The sequence below is a fragment of the Chlorocebus sabaeus genome, chromosome 2 (assembly GCF_047675955.1).
Source record: "Chlorocebus sabaeus isolate Y175 chromosome 2, mChlSab1.0.hap1, whole genome shotgun sequence".
Lineage (NCBI taxonomy): Eukaryota > Metazoa > Chordata > Mammalia > Primates > Cercopithecidae > Chlorocebus > Chlorocebus sabaeus.
This window is the reverse complement of record NC_132905.1, coordinates 35,030,855-35,047,115: the sequence shown is the minus strand read 5'-3', so window position 1 is coordinate 35,047,115 and position 16,261 is coordinate 35,030,855. Positions and strand designations below refer to the sequence as shown.

At 40.9% G+C, this 16,261-nt stretch overlaps 1 protein-coding gene, 1 non-coding gene and 1 pseudogene across 4 annotated transcripts in view; 2 read left to right on the top strand and 1 right to left on the bottom strand.

The window, feature by feature from the left end:
• DNAAF9 (dynein axonemal assembly factor 9) overlaps positions 1-16,261 on the top strand; it is a 163,959-nt gene that overhangs the window by 30,363 nt on the left and 117,335 nt on the right. For all 3 annotated transcript variants that reach the window (XM_008019482.3, XM_037990851.2, XM_037990852.2), the window contains exons 5-7: positions 962-1,058; positions 1,923-2,029; positions 15,769-15,846. In XM_008019482.3, coding sequence (XP_008017673.3) covers positions 962-1,058; positions 1,923-2,029; positions 15,769-15,846 — 282 coding nt within the window. The remainder of the gene's footprint in view (positions 1-961; positions 1,059-1,922; positions 2,030-15,768; positions 15,847-16,261) is intronic.
• Positions 12,844-13,402, top strand: LOC140709238 (ubiquitin-conjugating enzyme E2 variant 1 pseudogene; annotated as a pseudogene).
• Positions 15,251-15,353, bottom strand: LOC119621533 (U6 spliceosomal RNA). The gene has a single exon (XR_005238086.1). It is a non-coding gene; the product is annotated as a U6 spliceosomal RNA (small nuclear RNA).

Here is a 16,261-nt window from a genome sequence, read left to right as displayed (position 1 = left end):
ATCAAATTGCAGAGCGTGATTATACAAAAAAGGTTATCTGTTTGAAGTGGAGAATTTCATATTTCATTTTGAGGCTACCTTATAAATTGTATACCTGTGGAGTCAAAAGGAGGCTATTCAAATTGGGACCTAGTAGTAAGTTTATGAACTTACTTCTTGCCTGCTTCTTCATCACTATCCTGAACCCCTTCTCTTAGGGGATTAGTGCCTAGGGACTGCCCTGGGAGAATTTTTTTTTTGTGTGTGTGGGGTACAGAGTCTTGCTTTGTCGACCAGGCTAGAGTGCAGTGGCACAATCTCGGCCCACTGCAACCTCCTCCTCCCAGGTTCAAGCAATTCTCCTGTCTCAGCCTCCCGAGTAGCTGGGACTACAGGCGCCCGGCTAATTTTTTTATTTTTAGTAGAGACGGGGTTTCATTATATTGGTCAGACTAGTCTCAAACTCCTGACCTTGGGTGATCCGCCCACTTCAGCCTCCTAAAGTGCCGGGATTACAGGCGTAAGCCACCATGCCTGGCCCTGTGGGAGAATTTTTTAAGCTTTCTGACATTCTTGTGTTTGAATGTCTTGGTATCTGTTTTTCTTTCCCTTTGGGCCCTTTTCAAGGGTTTGACTGGAAATCAAGTTGGGATTTGAGATTTAGGATTTCATGAAAGTTGTGACCTAATATTGGTCAAGAACACTTCTTCCCATATGAGGTTTTGGCGGATTTTTGGGGGGGTTATCTCTTGCATTTGGTTTTCCTGATCCATTTTCAGTTGATTTTCGGGTATAATATGAAATAAGGGAATGACAAGTCTTTCTGACTAGCAAATGAAAAAGATTGGCTTTGGAAACACCTTGGGTGCAGTCCTCTGTAAATGTCATTTGGGACAACTCTGATTGATAAAATGCAGAGAAAATATGGGACTTTGTGTGATACCTCTTCAGAGCTTATTTTTCGTTTGATATCTCTCTTTAGTATGAAGATGAGGAAGCAGCAGAAGAATTTAAAATTGCCAGCTTTGTGGACATGGTTCGAGACTGTAGTAGAATTGGCATTCCTTACAGTTCCCAAGGTGAGTATCTGACAGCAAGCCTTCTAGAACCTTGCTTAGATGGTGTGTGAATTGAACATCACTGCTTTTCCTTTCATTGGAGGCATTCAGCTGAGAAACCCCTTCATCTATTTTTACCAAAGATATCAAGCAGAATTAAGTATGGGGACTTTTCTATGTAAGCTTGTATTAAGTACTGTGAAGTTTCTGCAGCAACACAGCAGGCTGCCTAAAATCAGGTAGAAGAACTGATACAGAATTTAACACAATTGACATGTCTGTATCACTTACTGTACAAAGAGTATAGTATAGATATGGGGGCATCTTGGTAATAAGAAAGAGGGGTTTTGATAACTTCTAAAAAGATATGCTGACCTGTTTTTAAATGATGTGTAATATACAGGAGAAAAACGATCAAGTTTAATAGGGCTTATATTGTAACAACAACAAAAAGAAAAAACCTTGCACATTGAAGCTATTGTAACAAGAAAGGAACATTTTTGATTTAGTAGTTTTCCCTTGAGGAAGTTGATTGGCTATGTTTCTTAAGGGAAAGGAGCCAAGTTTGGTTCTGTTAATAATTATTCCCACTGAATGATGAAAGTCAGATGTAATAGACTACTCTTATTTTTTACTTAATTACTCAGGAAACTGGAATGTTACAATATCTGAATGTAACTTGTTTATGGTTTGAATTTTCCTTGGCTTTCATTTTGTATTTCTAGTTTCAATTTCTAACCATTTTATCTGTTTGAATTTTATTTTGCTAGGTGAGGCCCTGGTGACCACGTGAGAAATGATACCTGTCTAACCATGTTAGATCAGGTTTAGACTGTTGTATTCAGGATGGTATTTGATATGTATTGTTGTATTTGATTCTTCTAGGTCACTTGCAGATATTTGATATGTTTGTGGTGGAGAAATGGCCAATTGTACAGGCCTTTGTACTTGAGGGCATTGGAGGAGGTGGATTTTTTACCATGAAATATGAGGTATGTATGAAAAGCAGTATGCCAGTTTTTGTCTGCCACTGGGCGGTTTTTATGAAGAACCCTTGTGGGTGTGCATTATTATGACACCAAAAAGCTGGCAGTTACTTCCCAAGGGCATGGAGCAAGTTAAAAGACTTGAAATGGAAAATAGTTGCTGCTAAAGGCTAGTCCCAGACTAAGGTCCTGTGTCCTTCTTAGAGTTTTCTCTGTCCTTCCTCTCCCTTACCCCATTCTGAGCTAACTGTTGTTCCTGTCTACTCCTGTAGCACCCTAGATTGACTTCTCCTACAGATTTTATGATCCCGTTACTACACATTTGTCACACTTGCACACCACCCCACCCACCCTGGTCTTTGTACTGGAGGCTTCTTAAGTACAAAAACATAACTTTGTTGTTGTTTGTATGTCGGAAATTTATATAATTTATATAAATTGAGAACTATTCAAGAGCAATGAAAGGGACAGTGCAGAATTTGGGTAAGGGCAATGTACTAGAGGAATGGAAAGATTAGCTTTTGTGGTAAGGACAGTGTCTTTTATTTCAGCATTCCTTGCATCTAGAAAATGACCGGTAAATATTTCTTAAGTGAGTCTGGGACAGGGGGTGGTCCAGAGTACAGATTAAGGAAAATGGCCTGATAGGTTAGCAGCATTACCACGAGTATCCATGTGCCTCCATGGGATCCTCACTGAAATGACCTGCCCAGTACAGGAAACCAGGGAAGGGGAGCATTGTCATGCTAGAAGTGGGGACATCCTGTTAGGGAGAGAGTAAGTGGGTCCCTTAGAAGCAAGGCACAGAGCTAATTTCTACCCCTCTGAGAAGTACTGGCATCCCTAGCAGATGACTGGAGGCTTGCCTGGGAGAACCACATCACATCCTCTGAAATGGAGCAACATGGGCTGTGGGGCTGAAGGGAAGCATACCACTTGGACTCCACTTTTCTTTTTCTAAAATCACAGTATTCTCACATTGACTACAAGTAGCAGAACATCCACAAGGCTGTGGAAGCTGCCCCTACTGGGAATTAATGCTCTCTAACTTAGAAGTGGGGGCTTGAAGGGAGGTAGGCCATAGGGGTTAGAGAAGAAACTTAATATTTTTGTAATATTAATAATGGTAATATTTATTTTTAATTAATTATATGAACTAGATCTGAGTACCTACTATATGCCAGGTACTGTTCTAAGCACTTTATGTGAATTGACTGATTTCATTCTTACAGTAACCCTCTGAGGTAGGTCCTATTTTACATCCCCATTTAAGAGTGATTAAATGAATTTCCCGATTTCACACAGCTAGAGAAAGGCAGAGCTGGGGCCAGATCCAGATGGTCTGGTTTCAGAGCCTGTGCTCCTCACCCCTGGGCTGCAGCTAGAATCACATTGGAAGAAGTGCACTGGGAGGCCACATAGTTGGTATAACCCAAATGAGAGAGGTTTTCTGACCTTAAGGTGCGTCACACTGTGAAGTCACATTCAAAAAGAATGTTATCTCCTTCCAAAAAAAAAAAAGCCTTTGAAAAGTAATGTAGATCTTTACATTAGGATGGTGTTTTTAGGAAATGGGATGGGCCGTGAAGAGGAAATGGTACACATCATAAAGGAAGAGTTACTATAGGTCTTCTCTAGGTCCCTCTCTCCACATCCTGCCCTTTTCTGTAGCTGCTCATTTTTATTTTCAGATACTTCCTTTTGTCTCCATCTCATTCTACCCCACCTCAGTCTTCTTCTTTCCCCTGCCCTTCCCAGTACTTTGAGGTGTGGAGCAGTTTGGCCTATAGATGTGCTCTGCCAATACCCTCTCTACTCCACTCTGATGGCCTGATGACTGCCTGAGTCAGAAAGGCTCTTACTTCCTTTGCAGGCTAAGAGAAGGAGAGCTATACTTATAGCTTAATTTTTAAAAACTTGTGTTTTATTATATGGCCATACCCGGAAGAAAGTTGTTAGCCCAGATATGTTTTGTTCCTCATGTGGTAGGTGCCAGCATGAGAAAGAAAGCCAAGCCCAGACACAGCTTTTACTTGGCATTTATGCTGGGCCAAACTGAGTCATCGATACAGATAATTATTTCTTCCTGGGAAGCGGTACAGGGAAGTTCCTCTGCTAAGGCATTTTCTGCCTCTGACTTCCTTCTTCTTACTCTCCCACTGCTGGAACTGTGTTCTGGTAATGTAAATTTACATCAACCAGCTCCACAAAGGGAGGATCCTAATAGCAAACTTCTAAATAATGAGTAACCAGTGAGCATTCATTCATCTGTTTATGGACAAATAGATCTTCATATTGAAAGCTGGAATAAGAATTAGGAAAAGGGTCAACAAAATGTAAGAAAAAGACCACAACGTATTAGATGCAGGGATAGATCAGCATGCTTTTAAAAAAGATTTTCTTCAAGGAACAAAATAAATAATTGAGAAAATGTCTCTTTTTGGTACTTTTTAGGAACAAAATTTATTTAAAAAATGAGATCTATCAATGAAGTGAGCAGTCAGAATTAGAAAGGGAGACGGAGGACATATAAGAAAAGATTGTAGGAAGTCTCAGAATTTATTAGTAGAATAAAAACTTGCATTAAAAAATAGATATCAAATTTAATACCCTTAAAAAATCTAATGAGTTGACACACTTGAAAAGCTTTTCCAGAATACAGAGGAAGGGGCCAAGTAGATTAAATCAATGGGGAAGATGATGATGAAGTGGAGAATAGAGACTGGAAATTGGTGATATTGAAAGGAAAGAATTAAATTGAAGGTTGTTATGTAATAGTCTGTACCTCCCTCTACCACTCTCCTCTCCCCTCAAGTGACAAGCAACCAGACATTTGCAGATGCCACCTCCACCCTAGGAAAAACAAAGAACAGATCTGGGTGGAGGTTCTGTAAAAAAACTGAAAAGGGCCTGGTGTGTGGCTCACACTTGTAATCATGCCTAGCACTTTGGGAGGCCAAGGCGGGAGGATCACTTGAGGGCAGGAGTTCAAGACCAGCCTGGCAACAAAAAGTTTTTAAAAATTAGTTGGGCACGGTTGGGCGTGGTGGCTCATGCGTATAATCCCAGCACTTTAGGAGGTGGAGGTGGGTGGATCATGAGGTCAAGAGATGAAGACCATATTGGCCAATATGGTGAAACCCCATCTCTACTAAAAATACAAAAATTAGCTGGGCGTGGTAGCAGGCACCTGTTACCCCAGCTACTCAGGAGGCTGAGGCAGGAGAATTACTTGAACCCAGGAGGCAGTGAGCCAAGATTGTGCCACTGCACTCCAGCCTGGGTGACAGTGTGAGACTCCATCTCAAAAAAAAAAAAAATTAGCTGGGCACAGTGGCATGTGCCTACAGTTCCATCTACTTGGGAGGCTGAGGCCAGAGGATAGCTTGAGCCCTGGAGCTCTAGGCTGCAGTGGACTGATTGAACTACTGCACTCCAGCCTGAGCAACAAAGTGAGACCCTGTCTCAAAATAAATAAATAAAAATTAAATAAATAAACTGCAAGGCAAGACGAAACAAAAAGATTTCATTGGCTAGTGTAGTTTTTGCTTCCTGAGAGTAAAGCTGTTCACATTTTGGCATGTAGAATATAAGGGGATGGAGACCCAGTAATAAAAGCTCTGCTTATCAGTTATCAGGAACATACAGCTTCCAGTTAACCTTTTCATTGCCTCATTTCAAACTACGAATAGGAAGCCAAAGATCACCAGACATTTGATTAAACAGCAATAACTCAAAAGAAAAAGATCAAGTTTTTTTTTTAAAAAAACACTAGTTCATTAAGACCCAAAGATAATTTAAGGTATAGAAGAAAAGACATAAAACCCTTTTTGGATGCCCAGAAAAATGTAAGATTTCACAACCATAGGACAAGTGAATGTTGTAATAACTGAATGTGTGGAAAATACGAGCTCTAGAAAATCATAATTGATGAAATCAATAGAGGGGTGGAAGGTAAAGTTAGGAAACTCTTTAGAAAGGTAGAATAAAAACATCACAGTTATAGAAAATATGAGAAAAAACTTAAAAGACTTTAACTTTAGGCCAGGCTCGGTGGCTTACACCTGTAACCCCAGCACTTTGGGAGACCAAGGTGGGTGGATCAGCTGAGGTCAGGAGTTCAAGACCAGTCTGGTCAACATGGCGAGACCCCATCTCTACTAACGACAGAAAAATAGCTGGGTGTGGTGGCACATTCCTGTAGTCCCAGCTACCCGGGAGGCTGAGGCAGGAGAATTGCTCAAACCCAGGAAGTGGAGGTTGCAGTGAGCTGAGATCGCACCACTACACTCCAGCCTGGGTGACAGAGCGAGACGCCATCTCAAAAAAGAAAAAAAAAGTTAACTTTAAATGTTAAAAGACCGATCTAAGAATTCTAATATCCAATGAGTAGAATTTCTAGAAAGAGGAGTCAGGGATACCATAAGGAAAGAAATCTTTTTAAAAAATAAACATTTCCAATCATAAAGAGAAATAAAAGCTTTTAAATTAAATCACTTAAGTATGAATGGGAAGAGGAAAAAAAAACACCTTAATCTGTCCGTGACATTTCAGACACTAAGGATAAAAGAAAATCTTTTTTTTTTTTTTTTTTTTTTTTGAGATGGAGTTTTACTCTCGTTGCCCAGGCCGGAGTGCAATGGCACAATCTTGGCTCACTGCAACCTCTGCCTCCCGGGTTCAAACGATTCTTCTGCCACAGCTTCCCAAGAAGCTAGGATTACAGGCATGCACCACCATGCCTGGCTGATTTTGTATTTTTAGTAGAAATGGGGTTTCAGCATGTTGGCCAGGGTGGTCCCAAACTCCTGACCTCAGGTGATCTGCCTGCCTCAGCTTCCGAAAGTGCTGGGATTACAGGCATGAGCCACCTGTACCCAGCCTGGATGAAAGAATATCTTTAAAAGCTTCCAGGAAGGTGGTCAGTAAGGTTGGCCAAAAAAGAAAAAAAAAAGCTTCCTGGAAGAAAAAACAAGTCACCCACCACAAAACAACAAAAACTGGTTCCCAAACCAACAAAACCCCCCCCAAAACAAAAACACAACCACAAACAAAATAATGAAACAATGGTCTTCAAGAAACTAGGCATCAGGCAGTGAGGAACCCTGATTCCCTGAGTGATGGAAACAATCAAGGTGAGCCCTGTGATGGTACTAGCTTATTACTTTGAGAAAGTTTGCAGACACAGCATAGAGAAGAGAGTACCCAGGTGGAGCCCAGTGCACTCCCTGAGTTAGGAGATGCCGCTGGGAGTCTCGGGAGACCAAAGCAGTTAGAGTACTAAAGAGGAAAGAACATCCAGAGATTCCCCTTTCCCTAGTCAGTACTCAGCAGAGTCTTGATCCATGTTGTCATATATGTGGTAACTACTCAAAGTCAAGAGAAGCCTGTCTGAAAGGATTCGAGGATAGTGCCTGATGTGTGTGTTCAGGGCTGAGAACAGTGCCTGTTTTCACCAGTTAGACTGGAAAAACACATACAGGCCTATCTTAATTTATTGTGCTTTGGTTTGTTGCACTTTGTAGATATTGCCTTTTTTTTTTTTAACAAATTGATCGTTTGTGGCAGCTTGCATCCAGCAAGCCTGCTGGCTCCATTTTTCCAACAGCATGTGCTCACTTTGTGTCTCTGTGTCACATTTTGGTAATTCTCATAATATTTCAAGCTTTTTTATTATTATTATATTTGTTATGATAATCCATGATGAGTGATCTTTGATGTTACCATCGGAATTGTTTTGGGATGCCACAAACCGCACCCATATGAAATGATGAACTTAATAAATGTGTGTGTTTTGACGCTTCACTGGCTGTTCCCTCGTTTTTTGCTTTCTTCTCTGACTTCCCTATTCCTTGACCGTAACAATATTGAAATTAGGCCAATTAATAAACTTTATTGTAACCCCAGCACTTTGGGAGACCAAGGTGGGCGGATTACCTGAGGTCAGGAGTTCAAGACCAGTCTGGTCAACACGACGAGACCCCGTCTCTACTAACAATAGAAAAATAGCCGGGTGGCCAGTAAAGGTTCAAGTGAAAGGAAGAGTCACAATTATCTCATTTTAAATCAAAAGCTGGAAATGGTTAAGCTTGGTGAAGGAGGCATGTCGAAAGCCAAGACAGGCTGAAAGCTAGACCTCTTGCACCAAACTGCTAAGTTGTGAATGCAAAGGAAAAGTTCTTGAAGGAAACTAAAAGCACTACTTCAGTGAACACAAATTATAAGAAAGTGAAACAACTATATTGCTGATATGGAGAAAGTGTGAGTGGTCTGGTTAAAAGATCAAACCAACCATAATATTCCCTTAAACCAAAGCCTAATCCAGAGCAAAGCCCTAATTCTCTTTAATGTAAAGCCTGAGAATGTTGAGGAAGCCGCAGAAGAAAAGTTTAAAGCTAGCAGAGCTTGATTTATGAGGTTTAAGGAAAGAAGCTGTCTCTATAACATAAAAGTGCAAGATGAAGCAGTAAGTGCTGATTTAGAAGCTGCAGCAAGTTATTCAGAAGAACTACCTAAGATACTTGATGAAGGTGGTGGCTACACTAAACAACAGATTTTCTGTGCTGACAACAGCCTTGTATAAGAAGATGATGCCATCTAGGACTTTCTTTTTTATTTTATTTTTTTATTTTTGAGACAGAGTGTCACCGTGTTGCCCAGCCTGGAGTGCAGTGGTGTTATCACGGCTCACTGCAGCCTTGACCTCCCAAACTCAAGCCATCCTCCCACCTCAGCCTCCCAACTAGCTGTGACTACAGGGGTACACCACCATGCCCAGCTAACGTTTCTATTTTTTGTGGAAATGGAGTCTCACCATGTTGCCAGGGCTGGTCTTGAACTCCTGGGCTCAAGAGATCCTCCCACCTCGGCCTCCCAAAGTGCTGGGATTACATGTGTGAGCCACAGCACCCAGCCTCTAGGGCTTTCATAGAGAGAAGTCAGTGCCTAGCTTCAAAGGACAGCCTGACTCTTTTGTTAGGGGCCAATGCAGCTGGTGACTTTAAGTTGAAGTCATTGCTCATTTACCATTCTGGAAATCCTAGGGCCCTTAGGGATTATGCTAAATCTACTCTGTGCTCTTTAAATGGATCACCAAAGCCTGGATGATAGCACATCTGTTTACAGCATGACTTACTGAATATTTTAAGCCCACTGTTGAGTCCTACTGCTCAGAAAAAAATATTCCTTTCAAATATTACTGCTGATTGACAGTGCAGCTAGATACCAAAGAGCTCTAATGGAGGTGTACAAGAGAATTAATGTTGTTTCATGCCTACTAATGCAACATCCATTCTGCAGCCCATGGATCAAGGAGTCATTTCGAATTTAAAGGCTTATTACTTAAGAAATACATTTTGTTAGGCAATAGACTCCTCTGATGGATCTGGGCAAAAAAAAAAAAAAAAATGGAAAGCCTTCTCAAAAAGATTCACCAATCTAGATGACGTTAAGAGCATGCATGATTCATAGGAGGATGTCACAGTATTGACATTAACAGGAGTTTGTGAGAAGTAGATTCCAGATCTCATGAATGACTTTGAGGGGTTCAAGACTTCAGTAAAGGGAGTCACTGCAGATTTGGTAGAAATAGCAAGACAACTAGAATTAGAAGTGGAGCCTGAAGATGTGACTGACTTGCTGCAATCCCATGTTAAAAACTTGAAATGGATGGGGAGTTGCTTCTTCTGGATGAGTAAAGAAAGTGGTTTTTTGAGATGGACTCTACTCCTGGTGAAGATGCTGTGAATATTGTTGAAATGTCAACAAAGGACTTAGAATATTCCGCAAACTTAGTTAATAAAGCAGTGGCATGGTTTGAGAGGATTGACTCCAATTTTGAAAAAAGTTCTACTGTGGGTAAAATGCTAGCAAGGCCAGGCATGGTGGCTCACGCCTGTAATCCTAGCACTTTGGGAGGCCAAGGTGGGCGGATCACCTGAGGTCAGAAGTTCAAGACCAGCCTGACCAACATAGTGAAAGCCTCTACTATAAATACAAAAATTAGCTGGGTGTGGTGGTACGCACCTGTAATCCCAGCTACTCAGGAGACTGAGGCAAGAGAATCGCTTGAACCCAGGAGACAGAGGTTGCAGTGAGCCGCGATCACGCCCCTGGTCTCCAGCCTAGGCAACAGAGCAAGACTCCTCCTAAAAATAAATAAATAAATAAAATGTGATCAAATAGCCTGGCATATTACCGAGAAGTCTTTTGTGAAAGTAAGAGTCAACTGACGTGGCAAAACTTCATTGTTGTCTTGTTTTAAGAAATTGCTGCTGGCACAGTGGATCATGCCTGTAATCCTAGTACTTTGAGAGACTGAGGCAAGAGGATCACTTGAGACTAGGAGTTCAAGATCAACCTGAGCAACATAACATGATCCCATCTTTACAAAAACGGATTTTTGTTTTAATTAGTTGGCATGATGGTGCACCTGTAGTTCTAGCTACTCGGGAGGCTAAGCCGGGAGGATTGCTTGAGAAGGAAGCAGTCTTTCTGGAGGATTGCTCCAGAAGTCAAGGTTGCAGTGAGCTATGATTGCACCACTGCACTCCAGCCTGGGTGACAGAACGAGACTCTATTTCAAAAAAACGAAAAGAAGGAGAGAGAGAAAGAGAGGAAGGAAAGGAAAGGAAAGGAAGGGGAGGGAAAGGGATTGCCACAGCCTCTCAACCTTCAGCAGCCAACACCCTGATCAGTCAGCAGGCATCAATATGGAGGCAAGACCCTCCACCAGCAAAATGGTTATGACCCACTGAAGGCTCAGTTGACTGTTAGCATTTTTTAGTAATAAAGTATTTTAAAATTAAGGTATGTACATTTGATTTTTTTAGATGTGTTATTGCTAAAAAAAATAGACTTTAATAGACTATGGTACGTTGTAAACATAACTTTTATATGTACTAGGAAACCAAAATATTTGTGTGACTTGCTTTATTGCATTATTCACTTTATTATAGTGATTTGGAACCAAGCCTGCAATAGCTCTGAGGTATGCGTGTAATTCACTGGGCCCTGGGTAGAGCACTCAGCAGGATTTTGTCTCAGTAGCAGGGAAAAATCAACCCTGCACTGAGCAGTGGCTTCAGACCTTCCTAATAATTCATAAAAGCAGGACCCCAAAGGATCAAACTGTTTTCTGGTAACTTAACTGCTTTCCAGAACAAAGCATAAGAATATTTATAGGAATACCAAAATATTTAGCACCCAGCAAGGTAAAATTCATAGTGTCTGGCATCCAGAGATCATCAGACTTTAAAAAAGCAGGAAAACACAATTGATAATGAGGTAATCAGTCTTCAAAATTGGCCTAGAATTGACAGAAATATTAGAACACAAGGACATTAAAACAGTTATTATAACTGCATTTCATGTGTTCAAGAGGCTAGAGAAAAGACTGAGTCATAGAATATATAAAAAGAGACCCACAACTGGGTGCAGTGCCGTGTGCCTGTAGTCTCAGCCATTCAGGAGGCTGAGGCAGGAGGATCACTTGCACCCAAGAGTTCAAGGCCAGCCTGGGCAACATAGCAAGACCGCTGTCTCAAAAACAAAACAAAACAAAAATTCAAACTTCTAGAGATGAAAACTACAGCGTCTAAGATGAGAAATACACTGGATAATAATGAATGTAATAATTGAGAATTTTTTTAAGAGGAAATATATACTAGATGAGATTAATGACAGATTGGATAATGCCAAAGAAAAGATTAGTGAATTTGAAGCCATAGCATTAGAAACTATCCAAGGTGAAGTGCAGAGAAAATAAAGAATCCAAAGTCATAGTCATGAGGACAGCATAAAGACATTTCATGTCTTTTTGTTTTGTTTTGTTTTCCTTTTTGTGGAGAACAGGCTCTCTCTTATTGCCCAGGTGGGTCTTGGACTCCTGGGCTCATACTGTCCTCCTGCTTCTGCCTCCCTGAGGGCTGGGATTACAGGTGTGAGAAAAGTTTGCTTTGCATTAATCTTTTTTTTTTCTTTCTTTTTTGAGACGGAGTCTCACTCTGTCACCCAGGCTGGAGAGCAAAGGCACGATCTTGGCTCACTGCAACCTCCGCCTCCTGGGTTCAAGTGATTCTCCTGCCTCAGCCTCCCAAGTAGCTGAGATTACAAGTGTGTGCTACCACACCTGGCTAATTTTTGTATTTTTAGTAGCGAGGGGTTTCACCATGTTGGCCAGGCTGGTCTTGAACTCCTGACCTCAGGTGATCTGCCCGCCTCAGCCTCCCAAATTGCTGGGATTACAAGCATGAGCCACTGTGCCCAGCCTGCATTAATCCTTTCTTAGCTATTGGATAACGTGTTTCACCAAACAAGGTAGTTAACCAAGAAAGAGGAGACAAGTAAACCACAGAGCCAAATCCATCAACTGAGAGCTCCAGGATGATATCAAAGAATGTGAATGTCCAGCCAGAATGAGGTAGAAGAAGAAAGGGAATTTGATAAGAGTTTCTGATATGTTTAAATCAGTAGTTCTCAATCGGGGTGAATTTGTCTTCTCCTTCCCCGTAGGCATTTGACAATGTTTGGAAATATTTTTGGTTTGCATTGTGTGGGGGAGGTGTTATAGGCAGCTAGTGAGGGCCTGCAATGCACAGGGCAACCCCACAGAACAAAGAAATATCAAGCCCAAAATGAAAATAGTGTTACTGTTGAGACACCCTGGAGTAGGCAAATTGGATGGGGCTGTTAGAAAAAAACAGAACTGATTTGTAAAAAAAAGTATACAGGTGAAAAAAGAAGCTGTTAGTACTTCTGAGAATAATAATAAAGCAAATTGGAATGTAAAATGTACTTAGCCTGCAGTAAATAATATTTACATGGTTTTAACATTGTAAACAATAATTATTAATAAACCAAGTGACAGCAACGCAAGATGACAGCCATGACGGGCTCACTAGTAAAAGTCCCTTGCAATTTCTGACTGTTGGAAGAACTTGAAGAAAGCCAGAAAGGAGTAGGAGATGACACAGTTAGCTGGGGTCTAGAAGATTACGAAGACATGACACTTACAACATGGACAGGGATGATAATTGGGCCTCCAAGAACAATTTATGAAAACCGAATATATAGCCTTAAAATAGAATATGGACCTAAATACTCAGAAACACCCACCCTTGTAAGATTTGTAACAAAAAATTAATATGAATGGAGTTAATAGTTTTAATGGAGGGGTGGACGCAAGAGCCATATCAGTGCTATCAAAATGGCAGAATTCATATAGCATCAAAGTTGTCCTGCAAGAGCTTCGGCACCTAGTGATGTCTAAAGAAAATATGAAACTCCCTCAGCCACCTGAAGGACAGTGTTAGAGCAATTAATCAAAAAGAAAAACCACAGCCCTTCCCCTTTCCCCCAACATTGAATTTAAGCAGTCTTCATTTTTCACAGTAGTAAATTTTCTAGATGTCTTGTAGACCTCGGAGTACTGGAAAGGAAGCTCCCATTCAAAGGAAATTAAGATACTGTAAATGATACTAATTTTTTATCCATTTGAAATATGTAAGTTGTGCTATAACAAATCATCCTGTCAGGTGTAGCCACTGTGCACGTAGTTGAACTTCTGGGATCAAGAAAGTCTGTTTAAATTGATTCCCATCATAACTGGTGGGGCACATCTAACTCAACTGTGAAAAGACACATCACACAATCACCTTGCTGCTGATTACATGGCCTGGGGTCTCTGCCTTTTCCCCTTGTCCTCCCACCTCCCACTTTCCCTGCAACAACAGCCCTCTAGCCTGGAGGGCTTGTTAGAGTAGATGTGAAGGCTTCAGCCTGTGGGACTACTGCTGGGTATGTGGGGTGCTTTGCCTGCACTCCTGGTTTCTTTTTTTTTTTTTTTTTTTTAATTTCTTTATTATTATTATACTTTAAGTTGTAGGGTACATGTGCATAACGTGCAGGTTTGTTACATATGTATACTTGTGCCATGTTGGTGTGCCGCACCCATCAACTCGTCATTTACATCAGGTATAACTCCCAATGCAATCCCTCCCCCCTCCCCCCTCCCCATGATAGGCCCCTGTGTGTGATGTTCCCCTTCCTGGTTTCTTAAAGTCTTAAATGATGCCCCTTCCAAGCCATCATCCTTTCCCCCACACTCCTTCGCTTCCGCCTTTGGCCAAAGCATAGATTGTAACCCCTCTACTCCCCTCTGAGATTGGCCTTTGGTGAGGAATTCAGAGCTTTCCCCATATCTTCTCTCCCCCACCTTTATCAAGGGGTGCTGCTTTTTATTCCGTCCTCCTCAGGTTGCTTTTTGCACCATCACCGCCTAACACCTTCCATGACACTTCCTTGCTTTGGCCAGAAGCCATCAGGTAAGGTTGGAACATCTTTGACCTCCCTTTGTTTAGTTTTGGAACCGTACTTACTCACTCTCCACCATCCTGGGAAATGAGTATTGGGTCCTCAGCCCTGGCACTCTCTGCTGTCATCGGCTAATGCATTGTTTTTAACTCAGATTTTGATAAGGTGAAAATAAATAGTCACCAGGGTTACTCAGACCTGCCAACTCTCAGAGTCCTTGGTGGTTAAACTTGGAGAAGGGCCACATGAAGACACTTGGAAGCACACATGATCCCTCTGAATTGTTTTACTTTCCTGTAATTGCTTTTGCTTTTAAAAATCGAAGTTTTAAACAGGGCTTTCATTTGGTCATCCTTGCAATCCACTGGGGTCTAGTTTGGAATCTGACAACTGGAACAAAAAGAACCCTGAATCCGGTGCATGCCTTGGTTTTAGTACTGCTGCTGCTTCTCAAGATCCTCAGCAGGGATTAAGAAAGAACCAGGTGTGCACAGCAGATCCCTGAAATTGGCAGGCTTGACCTCCTGGCAAATTGCTTCGTCTTTCCACTTACTGTTCAGGACCACTAAATGCTGATGCATACCAAAATAAAAGCAATTCATTGTGTAAAAAAAGTATTAATAAGCCAAAAAAGTCATTTTATGGTTTTAAATGATGTTAGGATATGTGTGTGTAAACAGTTTGGGGGCCGGGCACGGTGGCTCATGCTTGTAATCCCAGCACTTTGGTAGGCTGAGATGGGTGGATTGCTTGAGCCTGAGAGTTTGAGAAAGAAACAGTTTGGGAATAGGAATGGATGTAGAAGAACTACATCTTTGCCAGAAGTCAATATTTAGTTTCTAAAGGAAATGAAGTGAGTTCTAAGTGGTGGTTTCGTTTTTTAAAAAATTATTTTTTGAAAATGTGGAATGCTTTATGAATTTACATGTCATCCTTGGAATTTGCATGTCCTCCTTGCACAGGGGCCATGGTAATCTCTGTATCCTTCCAATTTTAATATATGTGCCTAAGTGTTTGCTTATGAGGAGTGAGACTAGTCAGGGTTTGTGAAAGGTTGGAGTCGGGGATTACCATTTTTTATTATAAGCCTTTTGTACCATTTGATTTTTAAAGCATGGACATGGATTTTTTGATTAAAATTTTATTTAAAACAAAGGCAAAAAATACACAATATACAAGTCTATATGTGCGTGTGTGTGTATAAGTATATATGTGCCCATTATTGAAGATAATCGGTACCAAAGTTTCTGAAAAAATAGTTTCCTTGTATCGGAAAACATTATATGTATAGGTACTAATATAATTGATAAAATTTTGATTTATTCTATTCACACTAGTTTACACCAAAAGAGTCATTTCTGAACATCAGAAAATAATTCTGATTGTCCTAATGATATTGACTTAATTATTTCAATGTTTTTGCTCTCTTGCAGTTGCAGGATGTGAGTTTGAATCTATGGAATGTCTACAGCAAGATGGATCCTATGTCTCTGGAGAGTTTGCTTTCAGATGTAAGGAGCCAAACAGTTAACTTTTAAATATTAGTATACGTCCAGCTCAGTGACCTGCTAGTGATCTTTAATTTGAAGAAATGCAAAGTATACTTTAGTTTGCCTTAGTCAAAAAATAGAGCAGTTTCTTTCTTGATTATTGTCTTGAATTCCTTGGGGTTATAAAGGAGCCTGGCAAGTGACACTGCTCCCTCTTCCACTCTGAGGTAATCTCACTCGAGGCAAAACCAGGGCCTCCTGCCTGGCCTTAGGTTTAGGTTTTTACCTAAAGGTGTTCTTTCTGTTGGACTGGACTTTATAAAAACAATGCAGAAGGCTTTCTCTGGCATGAAAAGATAAAAAGATGAGATTATGGCTTAAAGGAATCAAGGATTAGAGCTGGGGGCAAACTTTTTCTGTGAAAGTCTAGTTAGTG